At 31.5% G+C, this 18225-nt stretch overlaps 1 protein-coding gene across 1 annotated transcript in view; it reads right to left on the bottom strand.

Moving 5' to 3' along the window:
• Positions 1–18021, bottom strand: part of LOC139488713 (uncharacterized) — a 44521-nt gene extending 26500 nt beyond the window's left edge. The window contains exons 1-6 of the mRNA XM_071274533.1: positions 17878–18021; positions 17051–17211; positions 16564–16696; positions 15915–16043; positions 13021–13188; positions 12300–12413 (exon numbers count right to left, since the gene is read on the bottom strand). Coding sequence (XP_071130634.1) covers positions 12300–12413; positions 13021–13188; positions 15915–16041 — 409 coding nt within the window. The 5' untranslated portion in view covers positions 16042–16043; positions 16564–16696; positions 17051–17211; positions 17878–18021. The remainder of the gene's footprint in view (positions 1–12299; positions 12414–13020; positions 13189–15914; positions 16044–16563; positions 16697–17050; positions 17212–17877) is intronic.
• Between the last annotated feature and the right edge of the window lie 204 nt (positions 18022–18225).

Here is an 18225-nt window from a genome sequence, read left to right as displayed (position 1 = left end):
ATAAAGAAATATTCCAAGTAAAAGTGTCTACTGTGACAAGAAATGAAAACTCTAGAAAAGTTTCCCAATCACTTTTAAGGTTCTCTAGCTATGTTTTTGACAAAGAAGTTGCCAGTGTCATTCTGCGGCCAAAATAGGAAGTTGTTATTTTTTATTTGGTTATAAAAAGCAGGTTCTCCTTCGTTTTGCATTTGCTTCAAAAGATCTCCGTATTGTTTGGATCAATATCTTGGAGTTTATTTACATATCTTACCTGTTCAACAATTTCCTAAATGGAGTATTTTTTTTTACAAATCTGACAACTCTTCTAGAAATGAATTTCTAAACTTGTTCATCACTTTACAAAGCCTTCAAAGCTGTTTAAAGACGTCTTTTTGTGTTTTTTGTAGAGTCTTCATTAGGTCGTTCATCTGTTATAGAATGACCCAAACCACAAGATCTTTCAAATTCATCCTCTTGTATACTGACTCCATCCATCCATTTGTCTAAATGGGATCTTCGGTTAATCCTAAAGCACCAATATCGCCCTTCACATTTGCATTATTCTGTTTTTCTGCCTGATCAATTGTGTTATCAGAAAGAAATTTGCTGGTTTTACGTACAGTGCAAGTATCATTTTCAAATTCCATTGCCACCTTTGGGTGATGTTCGGGAAGGGCAGTCATATCTTGGAGATGGGTCGGTAACGATCGAGCATAATTTACTTGATCAAGACCTAAATCAATACCCTATCATGCTTTATATGGACTGTTTGTAAAGTAGGACATCTCACTCATGAAATGAGCATAATGTTAAAATCAGAGGAAGTTCTTATTTTATAATTGAACGCCAGAAATGAAACTGTGGTCGAAATGACTCTATTTCTTTACACCAGTCTTTAAAATCATTAAACGTCACAGAGCCATGACATAATTATATATTCTGAGTTTTGCTTTCATAATCCGAAATTAACAGTTCAAGCAAAAGAAATGCAGTTATCTGATGCGCCTGTCTAGTCCTAGGTACATTTGAACATACATAAAAAGAATATGCCGTTCTTGGTGTTGCAATATTGGCTTTAGTAAGACAACATGTCCATTCCCTATCACGCAATATATCACCCACAGTTTTATAACAAGTCATTTCAATGTGCAATCCACCAAACATGACGATAAACTTCAATTTTCCGTACAAATCAGGCCATTCCCAGTGAATTTGCTTAAATTTTTTTTCAAAAAGTGGCTGATCTGCAGTTACAATTGATGTTTCTGCGAAATTTAACACATTTCCGCCTTATCCATCGAATATCTGAGAATTGCCTGGTAGTGCATACAAATCGCTCTTGATGTCTATAAATAGTTTGCACATGCGCAAAAGTGTTAAACACATGTGTAGCATAACCTTGAAAAATGTTATTAAACCAATTCATAATATCATTAGAAATCCAAAAACACTAAATTTATAGTAAATAGTTCAAATGATTTTGAAAGAATGTTTGTAACATTTTCGCGCTTGCGCAAATACTGGAAATGTCAAATATTAATTTTCAAAAAATATATGATGTAAGGAAGGTAGCCGCCAAACCTGATGATAGTTTTTTACCGAAAGAAGGTCAAAGAAAAGTTTTCCAGAAAAATTAATATTTTCAAACTGAAGAAAACAGCCATTTTAGAAAATGGCCGTGGCCATCTTGAAAAAATTTTTTTTTTAATGGCCAGCAGTTATTTCTTAAAAATTATGTAATAATGATGCTTTGTGGTAATATTCATGCTTGTATCACCATTTGCACAATTCCCTCGATTTTGCTTGCTAATTTCTTCCACTAATAAGCCGGAATTCGAACTCATCTAAAAATGGCAAATCATTGTCAATATCAATCTAACGTATTTAATTATAAATCTGATATATTCGACACAAATTATGTATATATGTCGTGTACATGCTATTATTTTGAACAGGTTATTACTTGTACAAACATTTTATACAAGTAGTTACTTGTATGAAGCCATAAAACAAGTTATTACTTGTACAAATACAATTGTACAAGTAATTACTAGGTAAGTACAATTTTTTACTGAGAAAAAGATAATAACTTGTACAAATCATTATAGTTGATGTTCTCAACGAATCGTTTTACTTTATACAAATAGTTTATGACTAGTTTATAAAGGTATAAGCTTTCAGCATGTGTGTACTTTTTGAATAACAAATATATAAGCAAAACTTAAAAAACAAGTAAAAACTTCAGTGTAAAGATGGAAAACAGTGTAGAAAAAAATATCAAAAAATCATTAACTCTGATGATTCGCTTTCCCACGCATAAGATAGTACAGAGAGAATATTAGTAATGTAAAGGAAGCCAAATTAAGTTTCGAAAAGACAGCACTTCAAAAATATTTCTTACTACATAATGGTGCTTTGAATGTAGCAGTAATTGAAAAACACATTTGCAAAAGAGACAAAATTATTTATATTGTGCAATTGATGAACTTTACCCTTTGATAAGAACAGCACATGCCAAAAGATGATTAAAAGATTTAGAAATTTGAGTCAATGGTACAGCGCAAAAAGTAGACAGAGGTCTATAGGAAAGGCAAATGTAAATGAAGATTGAACTTATAGTGTAATTCCAGATTCATGTGTCCTTGTCTTGTGCAAACAAAAAGGTTATTTGATCTATTAGGCTTTACCTGTAATTCCAATATGTTATATTATATATGCAAATTTTTTTAATTCATTTTTTTAAAATAAATGGTAGAAGGGTTTTATCTTTTTTTTGCTTTTAACGACTTTGTCACTTTGCACCAGTAGTCCGTAGTTAAGCGGCAACAAGCTGTTGAGCTAAATTTGCCCAAGGTGTCATGCTAGGTTATGTTGTTACTTTGCATTCGTTGTATGTCTGAAAACTTCTAACATTTCAAAAATATGGCGGTGTTAAACATGTTAGCGAGATCCCAACCCTCCCCTTACCTTGGACAATGGGTGTATAATTATAAAATAAGAACGAACTATAAAAATCAGTTGGAAAAGGCTTAACTCATCAGATGGATACAAACAGAAATACTACACAAAGTGGACGGGGCCAGGTATATCCCATGCAACAACAAAAAACATTAAGTTCAGAATACACACTTGAAAAAAAAATAGATTTCAAAAATACATACGCTCTATTACAAGACAAAATAAACAAAGACATAAATAAATACAAGAAAATAGTAAAACAAAGTAATTCCTCAAATTGACAATAAATTCCATACTTACAAAGAAAGGAGTTTTTGAATAAAACATTTTGTTTAAAGCACAAGAAGAAACACACACAACTCAAATATATGGTGTTGTACAAGTTATTATCTTTTTCTCAACAAAAATTGTACAAGTAATTACTAGTACAATTATATTTGTACAGGTAATAACTTGTATGATGGCATCATACAAGTAATAACTCATACACAGTTTTTTTACCAGTAATAACCTGTACAAAATAATAAAATGTACACGACATATATATATATAGAGTACAAATTTCCTCATTTTTTATTTGATGTGCAAAATGAAAACTATTTTTTATGTAAAGTCTTATTTTAGCCTGATTTAAATACATCTAAATATTAGGACTAATTTCAACCCTTCGTGAACTTACTAATCAAAGCTTGCGTACGCCGTCAGGTCTCGGCGGAAAAGATGCATGCAGCTAATTGATGGTTAAGTGACAGGTTGCTGGAAAATATGCCGTTACGGTTTTTCATAATGCATAACATGCCGAACATGTCTAATGCATAATATTTTGTATACTTTTCTTCTCCTTAAAAAGAATGAAACCCTGCCATTGGGAGGACAATAAATCAATATACGGATACGGATATTTTTCAATGTATACATACTGTTATTTAACGTGCCTTCTTTGAATGCTTAAAGTACACATCCGTGATAAAGTCTGAATATATTAATGTGTCAGCTGGTACGCTAAGTCATGATTGCTTGGGCTGTACAATTCACACTCACACGTCGTATGCTTTAATGAATGAGGTAACCTACGTCAGACGGTGTACAGGACGTAAATGAACGACAAATTAAAAATATAATTAATCTAAACACAAATACAAATATTAGTGTTAAGTAAGTTACCTTTTTCACCATGTGATAAATACTAGATGAAATCTCGAATTGGAAAAAATATATAAACCAAATTGAATACAAAAGACAGTATACATGAAACCGTTATTGATAAACAACAGAATATCAAGTCACTTATCACAAATAAGAGAACAGATTTTTCACTAGTGAGGAGAAATATTTTTCTCACACCGGTCAGGAAATGTGACAAAAGCACAAACATTAGAAAAATGTTTATCCATGCTATTTACTGAATTTAAATAAGTCAAGAGAGAAGCTCCTTAATCAATGAATTACATATTTTTTCTGCGTTTGTTGTTTTGTATATGAATCAGGCCGTTGTTTTTCTTTTTTAAATAGTTTAACCGTTTGTTTTGTTGGCACTTGAAAAGCGGCCTATAAGTGATCCCATCTACGTCATATGGTCACTAGTGGATATTTGCTACATTTTTAATTAAACCTCTTCTACTTATTTTATGTTGCTTATCATAAATTTACACTTGAAATAAATACTTATGCTTATTTCTAAACTTTCTCAAAATATCTTTCATCAATTTTGCTTATACTGAATGTTATTAAAGGCAATGCTAAGTTCTACGTTTTGGCTAAGATTCTATTATTTGACTGTAAAAATACAAAAAATTGAACCCGTCTGTTATTTTTTCTAATACCCGTACGTTATGTACGTGACGTCATCGAAAGTACTTAAAAATGAAATGCATCTGTAATCGAAAATAATGATAGGACATTCAGTATAATAAATTAAATAGCACATAGCTTAGAGGGAGATATAGCAGATTGGTATCCTTCGAAAAAGGTTAACAATGTTTTCTCGGGTACCAATTTGCTCTATCACCCTCTCAGCTATGTGTTATTTATTTAATATTGTCTGATAATCTGTTACAAAAAACAGACATTTAGTAATACCTTCAACTAAAATTTGCTGAAACAAAATAAAGTTAATAAAACACACCTTAATAGGGCTTTTTATTGAGTGACTAGTTCTACTTCTTTGCAACATATATGAAACATCATTTTTAAAATATGTATGCTTCTGCAGAGCTTTTCTGGATTTATCTTTACCAGGGACGCCCCAAACCAGGTATTTTTTGCCAAATATGTATATAAAAAAACGGTTGAAGAGTTATGTGACCAAAATGGGCCTTAATCTTTGATATGGTCATAATTATGAATTATCTGTTTACAAAACTTAACATTTTTGAAAAACTTAGGTTTAGATTACCTTTTTAAGAATTTTTGGTCCTTAATGATCTTCATTTTTGTACCTTTTTTGGCCATTTGAACGTTTTTCGACTCAAGCGTCTCTGATGAGTTTGTTGTTGATGGAATGCGCGTCTGGCGTAAATACATAATTTCAATCCTGATATCTATGATGATGTTAATCATTTCTATTAGGTAATTTATTTGTTATTTAGTTACTTGCAGATTCTTTTCAATTCTTTGAATTTTTACAGTTAGCTGAAACTGTGACAGCTGATATGGCAACACTATACCACAAGTAGTCGGAAATATATAAGAACATGTACTGTTTACTTAGTACTACTGTAATCACTGCCTAGTTAACACTAAGGTTTTCAGTTCGAACCCCATTTGTGCGGGTGCACTCGACTCCAATCTGAATTGATTAGGATTGTCAGTTTTCCAATCCAAGGTTGGTGGTTTTTTCCGGGCACTCTGGCTTCTTCCAGCATTAAATACAGGCGCAACTAAATAGCACAGAAGCGTGCTTAAAAGTGGCGTTTAAAACATCATTTTCATATGCATTGCCAACACCCAGATTTTCTAAAACTTAAATCAACGGACTTGAACTTGCAGTTAATTAACCACGAGGGGTGGTTTTAGATACAACTAATAACAGCGGATTTTATCCTTTCAGGTAATAGAACAACACAGGTGGTTTAAGGTAAAAATTAATATCAACTGACTTCACACTGGCAGGCAATTGAACAATTGAACTTTCAAGCTTGTACAATAAACTTTCAAGCTTGCAATTTTAGTAAAGTGGACAAACAATATACATGTACCCCAAATCCCAACTTTTAATAAAATCCGGGATGTGGTTGATTGCTTTAATATGTAATCGATTAAATAACACCTAAATTAATATATTATTGGTTTTATCAGATGACTTATTATTACATTTTATACTATGGGTATTCTCTTAAATAAGCTAATCTGAATAAAAAATTGTTATTTTGTTATTTTGAATATAAATATGTTAGTTATAAGAACAAGGATCAGTTTAATATTTATATTGTTTTATGACATAATTTTATTCAACAGATAATCTTTTAATTTATATGTCTCTGTGACTTTTTCTGTACAAGGAATGCCATGAATTCTTTCAACAATTTAGCACAAAATATATTTTCAATTAAGAAGATGATATTTTAAAAATGTGCTTATTTAATGATCAAGTGACCTTTTAGCGATGTTATCCTTACTCCAAATTTTATAAATATTAAAAAAAAAAACAATTTGCGAGCTTGGGTAATTAAGATGAATGGTTTTGATTGGAATAATCAATAATTGTAAATAAAATCGAGAATGGAAATGGGGAATGTGTCAGAGACAACAACCCGACCAAATAAAAAACAACAGCAGAGGGTCACCAACAGGTCTTCAATGTAGCGAGAAATTCCCGCACCAGGAGGCGTCCTTCAGCTGGCCCCTAAACAAATATATACTAGTCCAGTGATAATGAACGCCATACTAATTTCCAACTTGTACACAAGAAACTAAAATTAAAATAATACAAGACTAACAAAGGCCAGAGGCTCCTGACTTGGGACAGGCGCAAAAATGCGGCGGGGTTAAACATGTTTGTGAGATCTCAACCCTCCCCCTATACCTCTAACCAATGTAGTAAAGTACACGCATAACAATACGCACATTAAAATTCAGTTAAAGAGAAATCCGAGTCTGATGTCAGAAGATGTAACCAAAGAAAATAAACAAAATGACAATAATACATAAATAACAACAGACTACTAGCAGTTAACTGACATGCCAGCTCCAGACTTCAATTAAACTGACTGAAAGATTATGATTTCATCATATGAACATCAGGCACAATCCTTCCCGTTAGGGGTTTAGTATCATACCATCATAACATATATGAGAAGAACATAACCCGTGTCATGCCAACAACTGTTTTTAGAATGCATTTTATATTTCATCATTAACACGATGGTCAAACTCATACTGCTTAACAAACATATTAAGAAAACACACCAAGAAAGTTATGAAATGTTGATATAAAATTTGCTATAAATTTCTTTTGGTTCAAACATACAATTATCAATTTTAAGTCGAAATGAACATGAAAGTCATCATAAAGAGCAAAATTGACTCCTAACCTTAACAATCCAAGAATTTTGAACCGAAAGGGAGCAACTAACTATTATTAAGGCAGTGATCTTTAATCACAAGGAATCAATCTCACTATAAAGTTTAAGGAAATGTTCATACATGTAGTAAAATGTAAAAATCCATACATTTACACTATACATACCATTCAGTATGAGTATACTTAAATTATTAAACAGTATCAATCAAAGTGAACATTAGTTTGAGTTCGGATTTTAATTCGTGTAAATAAAAACAAACATTTATTTTATGAATAACATTTGTAATCTACAAGTAAATATTTAAATCCTGTTTTTTTTTTTTTTTTTTTTTTTTGTGTGTGCATTATAATCCATAACATTATGATTACTTGTAATTAGCCAGAGAAATTGCATGATTACTGATTTCATGAGAATTCATTGCAAAATGAAGTCGATAATCGTATTGCAATTACTGATTGCGAATATCCCATGCCGGACTATAATGAACTCGAAATGTGTCCTTGCCATACCGGAAATCCGGTTGCGTAGCATGTTCATAGCATCTAGTTCTGACTTTTGTAAATATTTTCCTATAATGCAATTGAAATACCTGTTATAATAAATCATAATTGAAGTCTTATGGATCCGAAATTGGTCGTTTAACCAACTATAGAGGAATCAGCACTGTACACCTTAACGAAGTTATTGCGTTGACCCCGATGCTAGATTATTTTCATATTGATAAATAATCTAGTGGTCTGTATTGTGTTTAATAGACCAGACCTGTGATATCTCGTCGTTTTCTTTACTCGTCATGGTTTTTTTCTGTATTTATTGATTTATATTTTTAGATTGCCGTCTCCTTGAAATTTTGTTGTCCACTTTTGTGTAAATATATTTACGCAGTGTTGATATTTATTTAGGTCAGATAGCTAGCGCTATAATATAAATATGTACTACATGTTTTTTTACAGGTTTTGTGAGCATAACATGTTTAAACCAATCTGTACTTGATAATGAACCTATCAACAACCACTTGGTGATGCCACTGCTGATAAAGTCATCAGCCAAGTAGTCAGCATATCAATTCATAATTTGTTTAGCATTTTTAACTTTTTTAAGTCGATCGTCACTGATGAGTCTTTTGTCGACGAAATGCACGTCAGGCGCATACAATTTCAGTTCTTGTAATTAAGGCAATACCACTTTGATTTGAAATATTCTTATTTGCATAGATATAAATTATAAATGGTTTATATTCATTCATATAAACGGAAGACAAAAAACAATAGTTTCCCTTTCTTTTTTGGTTTAGGCATTGATAACTAAACGACAGACAGCTAGGTTACTACCTTGGACAGAATATAGGGAGTTAGGTCAAATCTACTGTCAAATCGAACGGAAGAGTAAACTAACATCATATCAATTAAAACTGTACAAATAAGTTTAAAATGGCTTTACTCATAAGTTTGGTACGAGTCACACATAGACAAAGGACATAAAGGACTATTATAAGAGTACTCGCATTTATATTGTTAATAAAGCTAGTTAACATTTCCTTCAAAACTTCGGTTGAATTCACAATACCCTTTGACATTCCTTGCAATATATGCTGTAAATAAATTGTTCCTGTGAACAACATCATAGGTTGCAACTAATATATTAATCATATTATCTCAGAATAAAAGTGTTCAACAAAATATTTTACTCCTACATTCAGTTTAATTTTAAAATGACTGTGGGAACATGATTCGTCAATTGTATTGATTTAAGTTCATGACAAATGATTTCTACAATGTGTTCTTATTTTTGGTGATTAGTCCGTTGTTCGTGTTTGGGAAGGATAGACAAACATAGTTAACCCCGTCACAATCTTAAATGCCTGACCCAGATCGGAAGCTTGTATTACAGATGTCGTCGATGGTTCATGGTCAATAACTTTGTGCCTGCACTGTTGATCTAGTGATATAAATTTATAAGTCGCTGTAATTCATTCGTTTGATGAGTTTGAGCTTTTGATTTTGCCATTCGACTGCGGACTTTCGGTTTTGAGTTAGGCATTTTTGTTATTTTTTCTATGATAATACTATAATATTCTATATGTTTCTTTTTTTATACTATTGATATTATCAAATACAAGAGGAACCTGATTGCAATATTGTAGCAGATTTAATGCCGAGAAACTTTTGCGTTGGAAATTTATAATTACCATAAAACTGCAATCAAAACGAGCAGAAGTCCTCCCAGGAGGTAGAAAATTATATGAGGAATTTCAGTTAAATCTGAAAAAAAATAATTGTACTTGTAGGTTGACGGTATGATATTTACCAATTTTGCTTCGTTAGATATAAGGACGATGATATGTTTTTTAGAACACATTACAAAAAGCTATATAACGACAGATCACATGTAATCGTGTTATTAAACTTTACTTTATCATAACTTCGTTGTTTTTGTTTTGTATATACTGTGTAATATTTTGTGTTTCTTATTTATCCATATGGACGAATTTGGCAAAATAAATATTGAATTAGAATTTTATGCAAATGTGCAATCAATTCTATGTAGTTTTCGTCAAACTGAGATAACAGTTAAGTATCATGTGGCTTGCATGTTCAGCTACTGTAATCTGATTCTTATTAGAAATAAGGAGCTATATCAAAATGCGTTCAGTACAGCCAATTTCGCGAAAAATCCAAAATAAAATTATTTCACTAAAGATCTTACTTTTATGTTCAACAGCGCTATTTGTCTGTGTATAACTGATCATCGATGATAATGCCTTGTCAAAATCAATCTCATCAACTGTGACTGGATGTGTATTTTCATTTAGAGTGGATATTGCTTTAAATATATGAATATAAAATAAAAATATATACTAACAAACATCAATACAACCAAGTAAAAACTGTACACATAGGAAATGACATTCAAACCTATATAAGATAGCATGTCCACTGGTGTCTATGTCGATACAGTCAGACATATAAATAAGTTATTAAAAGAATTGTTTTTTGTTTCTTAAATGATATTTTTCCAAAGAAAAGAAGGGTAATAAATGTCATGTTGCTAAGACATTAATGGGAACTGTAGGTTGGATTTATTATCTCGGTAAAATACAGATATTAATTGAACACAATCTCAGGTAATACAAGAATGAACAATATCATTGCAAATGTGGACTTTTTAGTTCATAAGACTCATCAGTGACGCTCAGATCTAAATAGTTATAAAGCCAAACAAGTACAAAGTTGAAGAGCATTGAAGAACCAAAATTCCAATTATGAATCAGACAATCACATACAGATTACGTTCAAATTCACCAATGCAAATTTAAATCTTATTGGCTGTTCGGTTCGTCGTTTGTCTTAACGCTAAGTGTCTGGACTAAACTAATCAACAATTAATTTTTTTATTTATTTAAAACAAAGGTTCTTCAACGGTTTCGGTACTTATACATCTTCGGATTTCAAATGTTTGACTTTGAGCGTTTTTGATGAAGGTAAATCCAGAAAAGCGCTTCGGACTCAAATTATCAAACGTGTTGTTTTCATTTTTTTAACTGGGTCGATACCTCTGCTGGTGGCCTATCAGTCCTTGGGGGTATCATCAGCTCAGTAGTCAGTATTTCGGTACTGACATGATTTAACAAACTTTACTAAAATTGTCCGTTTATAAATTGAGAAATTATTAAGAAACTAAGGTTGCAACTCCCTCAGGCAAAGTTGGCTTTAGATAAATTTGGCTATTTATTTTAGGTATTTTTGACATATAGCTCTTCAACGGTTTCGGTACGTATACATAATAAAATCAACGGCACTAATTTTGTTGCACCAGATGCGCATTTCGACAAAACATGTCTCTTCAGTGATGCTCGTGGCCAAAATATTTAAATCCAAAGCTTGTATAAAAGATGAAGAGCTATAATCCAAAAGGTCCAAAAAATATAGTCAAATTCGTGAAAGGAATCAGAGCTTTGCATGAGGGAGATACATTCCTTAATTTATAATAATTTCTAATATTTTGTAACAGCAAATTTTAATAACACAAAAAATCCGTATTTTCATGCCAGTACCGAAGTACTGGCTACTGGGCAGGTGATACCCTCGGGGACTAATAGTCCACCAGCAGAGGCATCGACCCAGTGGTAGTAATAAAATCAACGGCACTAATTTTGTTGCACCAGATGCGCATTTCGACAAAACATGTCTCTTCAGTGATGCTCGTGGCCAAAATATTTAAATCCAAAGCTTGTATAAAAGATGAAGAGCTATAATCCAAAAGGTCCAAAAAATATAGTCAAATTCGTGAAAGGAATCAGAGCTTTGCATGAGGGAGATACATTCCTTAATTTATAATAATTTCTAATATTTTGTAACAGCAAATTTTAATAACACAAAATATCCGTATTTTCATGCCAGTACCGAAGTACTGGCTACTGGGCTGGTGAAACCCTCGGGGACTAATAGTCCACCAGCAGAGGCATCGACCCAGTGGTAGTAATAAAATCAACGGCACTAATTTTGTTGCACGAGATGCGCATTTCGACAAAATATGTCTCTTCAGTGATGCTCGTGGCCAAAATATTTAAATCCAAAGCTTGTATAAAAGATGAAGAGCTATACATCTTCGGATTTCAAATGTTTGGCTGTGAGCGATCCTGATGAAGGTAAATCCAGAAAAGTGGTTCGGACGCTGGAAATTATTAAACGTGTTGTTTTCAATTTTTTCGGATTATTTTTTTTTATATTTTATTTTTACATGCAGAGAACAACAGACACTTTGCGCTTAACTGGCTAAGATTTGAGAAATCAATATCTAGAAAAATCGTTCTGATATGAGTAATTTATATTTTACCATCTGTATTGTCCATTGTGCAGAGTGATTCATAATACTCAGAACAATAAACTATCTTAATCAGGACTATTTCTCCATGGCTAATTGCTATCAAACATCTTCTACTACCGTAATCTAGCAGGATAGATTAAGAGATAACGATTTACTTAATTGCATGAGTCAGTATCTTATTTCATATGAATAAATAATATATGACGACACAACAATTTATTGACGACTTTATTTCCGATTGGATTTCACATAGAATAGCTTTGGCATATTTTATATAATCGAAAGTCAGTACCATTGGCAATGCAAATACGTTCACTTAATGTTTACGCAAAGCAATTCAAATTGAGAAGGACAGTACATGTTTACGTATTGATATTTTCAATCAAAATGTTATAAAATATTCAGTAGGCATTAGCCATGTTAGGCTAAACGACATTTTTCTACATCAAGGGAATAATAAATAAAAAAAGACTATGCGCTAAAATTTAATCAAAAACCTAGCTTACGAATCAGATCCACGTATGTGTAGTGGTAGAATATATTTGATGAAGTCAGAACAATCGGCTCATAACAGGTGTTCCTTTTGTTTTCAAATAATACTCAAATGATCTCTATTTTATAAGGCTATGCGAAATCAATGAAAAGTAATACAAGTATATAATAATGTATGAGCATGCAGATCAAAATAAATTTAATCCGGGCAGTCTGATTATAATTTAAAGTAAATTACAGTAACTGACTTCATCCGACTTCTGTATTAACTGTATATTCCTAAAATATTTAAGCCATATTTCTTTGGTAAAGCTACCAGTTATATTTGGACTGAACTGAATCAAGGTAGTGGCATGTGCAAAACATTCGTGTGTAGATTCATACCAACTGCTATTTGTTCCGTTATCTACAATATCAAAATACATATTTGAAACACAGGAATTGGTACAACATTTACAAGGATCGTATAATAAACCTGTGTGTAACATATCCCTATAGAACCAGATTTGACCACCAGCAGATTGAATTAGACGCACTGCACGATAGACATCAATTAGACAGCATTACAATCAAAAGAACTAAGAAGTGCGCGACATAAAATCTTTAACCAAAGACATGTCTCTTCACTATATGGGCAATAGTACATGGACACCATCTAGAACATCATTGAATAAATAAATGTTACTGAAATTATCAAAGATCTGCTCTAAAAATGTCAACAAGACAATACATTATGAAAACGACAAACACTGAATAGGTTAAATACTGAACTTATCTGGTTCGACGTTTTATAATACACTGTGTGTAGCTTGAAATTGTTGACAATACAGTATATATTTTAACAGTCACATATTAACCACTTATGTAATAAAAAATCATCAAGGGGAGTACTTATGAGTTAGTGAAGAACACACAAATAAAACAGTTTATCAACACAAAATACATTTATGTCAAGGAATGGGTCATGACGATATTAAATGGTGTCTTAGAGATTTTAAACTTCTTATTATGGTATGATTGAAGGCTACTTGTATAATTAGAGTAAAATTCAAACTCTGTCTTAACATTAAAAAAAAAACAACAGCTAACTGCATATTTAATGAATGGCTGTTATTTATTTTGAATTTATTGAACCATAAAATTAATTTTTGACTTTTCACATTGAATGATCCGTGAAGCGGATTATGTTAAATGTGAAGAGTCAAAAACTAATTTTAGGGTTCAATAAATTCAAAATAAATTATTGCCATTCATTATAAATAAATTTCTATCAAAAATAAGGCTCAAAGATATATATTAATACGAATAACAACGTACACAGATGGTTACGTATGAATACATAACGTTAGAGTGGGCGTGTCTCCATAAAAATTGATAACATTGAAAATAAAGCTAATTCTTTTAACCAATCAGAAGACAGTAAATACACCAAATTTATTTATTTTTACATAATAACGTTGTGTTACTCATTTGTGAGATTCTTTCTGCTATAACTCATATACTATTTTGGAATGCTAAACTTTTAAGTTTTCGAGTCTACCTCATTAATGTTATTCCAGCACCACGGATCGTGTGTACTGATATCAATTGCTTTTATTTATTTATTTTCCACCTTTTTAATGTTCTATATCTTTTAATGGTTTTTGGGGTTTTCTTTTGTTTTTGTTTTTTTTATGTTTCAATTTACTTTGTTCATATACTTTACTGAGAGGTAAGTACTAAATGTTCTTTAGTATCTTTATTTTATGTTTTTCCTGTGCGTATATTTACAGCAGGTACAGAACAAGGTCCATTCGATATCTAGTGTTAAATGCAAGAAATCTCTCAAGATGCCCTGAAAATGATAGTTATAAATTGCTTTCTTCAAATACCGTTATAATTCCTAAGAGATATTTCAAAATGTAAACAAGAATCTTTGAAATTTGGTATGAATGCAAATGTAACTAGCTATACACTGAAAAAATGATGAAGATTTATCTAAATATACTGACTGACATCAAATCATGTTTGATCCTCATACAAATACTATTCATGCTTATCAAACTTCTTTCTGTTTCGAAAAACTAACTTTTACTTACCTATCGATATTAAAAATACTGAATTATTGAGATCGCACGAATTTCAGAAAGCGAAATTTCGGACCAATAAAAGATTTTTTCTTCTTTTTTTCTTTGTGAAACAGTTCTTTCAATCCTTGGCCACACTTAAATCAGTTTAAAAAATGTTGCATCTCCATATTTCAAACACTGAGGAATAAAAAAACTGAATCAACCCATCAATATACTGCAAACAGGAAAACGTGAACGTGCTGCAACCAGACAATTAGACGTGAAAACTCGTCTTACTGTCCTTTCGACAATGATAACGGTAGATGGGATTTGTTGAAGAACATCAATGACCAGATCAACATGTAGTGACAATGCAACGTCAATAGAATTTTATTACGCAACGTCATTTGCGCGACAGACCTACAGCTGCAACGTCACCTGCTTATCAAATTGCTGAATGCCATTTTGAACAGATTTATGACATAAATGTTTCCCATTAGTTGAACTGCCAAAGAATCGACTGCAGAAAAACATTGAAAACCTTAAACTTTCATCCGCATAATTGCCAAAACCCATTGTAATGGGTGGAACAACGTCAAAATCAGAAGGTGCAAAACAGAACCCAAAACGTGCCGAACAGAATTGGTTGACCTTTCTGATAATTCTTTTTGGCGTTTGTTACAGGCAGTTATTGCTTTTGACGGTGATACGTTCATTGGTAAGGGGGAAAATCAGGGTTTCTGTGTATACCACAATATTTGAACAAAGAAAATGACGTAATCAATTCAACTTTCGAACTTACATTTTTGTTTTAAGCATTGAAGTAATGAAAGAACTTTCTGTTCATAAGTTTGTTTAACAAAACTTGCATATTTGAAAATGGGAATAAAAAAGAATAATCCAGTGTTGCGTTTCTAAAGTAGGTCAGTATACCTAATATCATTCATCACTTTATAATTATCTCGATACACGTCACAATATACAGATTTAAAGAGATAAAAAACATTTATCTTTTGTTATGATGAGATTTATTTTAATCACTGCAGTAATACATCTAGATCAACCTGATTCTAAAAATACTCACGACTTGCAGTATTACACACAAACTTCATCCTATCTTTGCAGCTGCGAATCGGTTGTTCACTTGTAGAATAGCACTGATGACCAGTTGAAACAGTTGTTCTTGAGTCAAATGTATTAGGGTTTGTCATACCTAATTAAAATATCAGAATAAGTGATACTTGAATTAGATATGACAAGTGATAAAGAAAAAGTCTATGAAACAAACGGTTAGAATGAGATTTGAGGAATAGACTTGGATTTTTTTCAAAATTCTTGATTTTCTTCACCAGGAAACTGTGGCTGTATTTGGAAAAACCGTTCGGAAAAGTGGAAATTAATGCTATTCGACCTAGTTTTGCCTATTAACTTTGTTTAATCGAACGTCACTGATAAGTCTTTTGTACAAGAAACATGCCTATAATAACTATCAATGATAATAACTATGTATCATTGGTAATCATCACCACGTTTTATTCACGTGCGAATTGTCTTTAATACTTTTGTTTTAGAGTAAAGCACTATCGTAATGTATAGAAAGTGGAAATATTGCAGATACGCTACCAGTATTAAAATAAAACTATAGGATAATAAAATAAGAGATGTATCAAATATCATCTAGGTACCCTGACAATTGTGAAAAGAATTCAAAGAAATAATACAATGCAACCTACTATCGTACAATCTAAACAGGGGCAGACCACTTCCAGATGTGCAAAATATATCTGTTCCCTCACAAGCTCCAATACAAGTTGTTGTAGGCTGCCATGATACATAAGATTGGTTTAAACACTGACAGATGTTTCTCTGAAATGATCTATTTTTAAAAACATCTTTGTATCTACATTATATTCCAAGGGGAACGAATTAATAAACAATGCTGTATCTGTCAATATAGTAATGATCTTTTCTCAAATGTCCTTGTTTGTATTGTTTTCAGTTTTTGGATTAATGTAAAATCAATAAAAATCTTTTCTTTCAATCTCAAAATAATTTGTCTTTTGAAGAATATTAATCCATAATACAGGGAGGATTATAATTATATTGAAGAAGACACATAATTGATATTTTTAAATAAAAGACTATAGATTTTATTCTAATTATGACAACATGCATTTCAATATAAGGTTTGTTACACACTATTTTAAATTATATACTCACAACATAAATAAAATATTGGTATATAGGTCGATTTGTACAAGCAATGAGACATTCAAAAATATGTTTTACATTGTATGGATACTTGCTCCCTGGAAACCATCTTTGCAAACTTTTTTGAATGTCTGATATATTTTTGGAGTTAACACTTTTTGGCACACAACCTACAAAATTAATTTAACAACTTAGTTACTGATATAAATCTATGCTGTTATACCTTAGATCTATATTTCAACATTTGTTTTTATTTATCTTGGAATGTATCTGGCTCTAGTCTTTTGCTACGAAGATTATTTTTAAAGAAGATTTAAAAAAGGACTTAAATCAGGAATGCAACGATGACATTACTAGAAACTTTGAGTGGGACTGCTCGGAAACCAAGACGATATATAAGTTTAAATAACTCGTGGACATTCAGTATATATTTAGCAAGCGGGTCAAGATATTCATGGCTCTTAAAATCCAGTGTAAATCTTAATGGATTATAAGTAAGCCAAATTTGGTACAGCAATTTGCGCAAAAATAGTTAATTTCATTCTTACCAGTTCTAGTACAATGTAGTAATCTAGCAGAAACTTAAACATACTTAGTCGTTATAAAACAAATGAATTAGAGGTTTTATATACTATATGGCAATGCCGGTACCGCGTGTTACAAACATTCACAAAGATATATGGTACACATTTAAAAAAAAAGTTAGATGATATAACAAATACAAACAAAATATATACAACAACTAATTAAGAAAACATTGAGAACTGTAAAGTAAACGAAATGTATTTCATAATCACTACCCACAAATTGTATGCCATTCAAACACTGTATCATACCTAAAAAATATCCCCAGTCTGACAGTAGTACAGTTGTTTGTATCCAAGCAGCATGTCCTTTTTGTAGTAAAGTTTTCTTGTTATTTACTTCGTGTAATGTTGAAAGTTGGCATTTTTGGTTTGCGTCATGCCAGTTGGATACTATGTGATCTTGAAAAGGAATATACATAACAAATTATTCAGCATTGTCATTATTTCATCATTGTCGTTATTTCAACAACAAAAGTTCTTTAGATTTAAGTTAGTCAGAAAGAACTGAATGTATTTATTATGTGAACAAGTCTAAATCATACAGTGATCATGGTTCCATCTTTTAATAATAGGATGTTAAAATATTGTCAGTTTAAA

This window comes from Mytilus edulis, chromosome 9, assembly GCF_963676685.1.
Source record: "Mytilus edulis chromosome 9, xbMytEdul2.2, whole genome shotgun sequence".
NCBI classification, from domain to species: domain Eukaryota; kingdom Metazoa; phylum Mollusca; class Bivalvia; order Mytilida; family Mytilidae; genus Mytilus; species Mytilus edulis.
The sequence above is the reverse complement of the archived record's forward strand: the minus strand, read 5'-3'. Positions and strand labels throughout refer to the sequence as shown.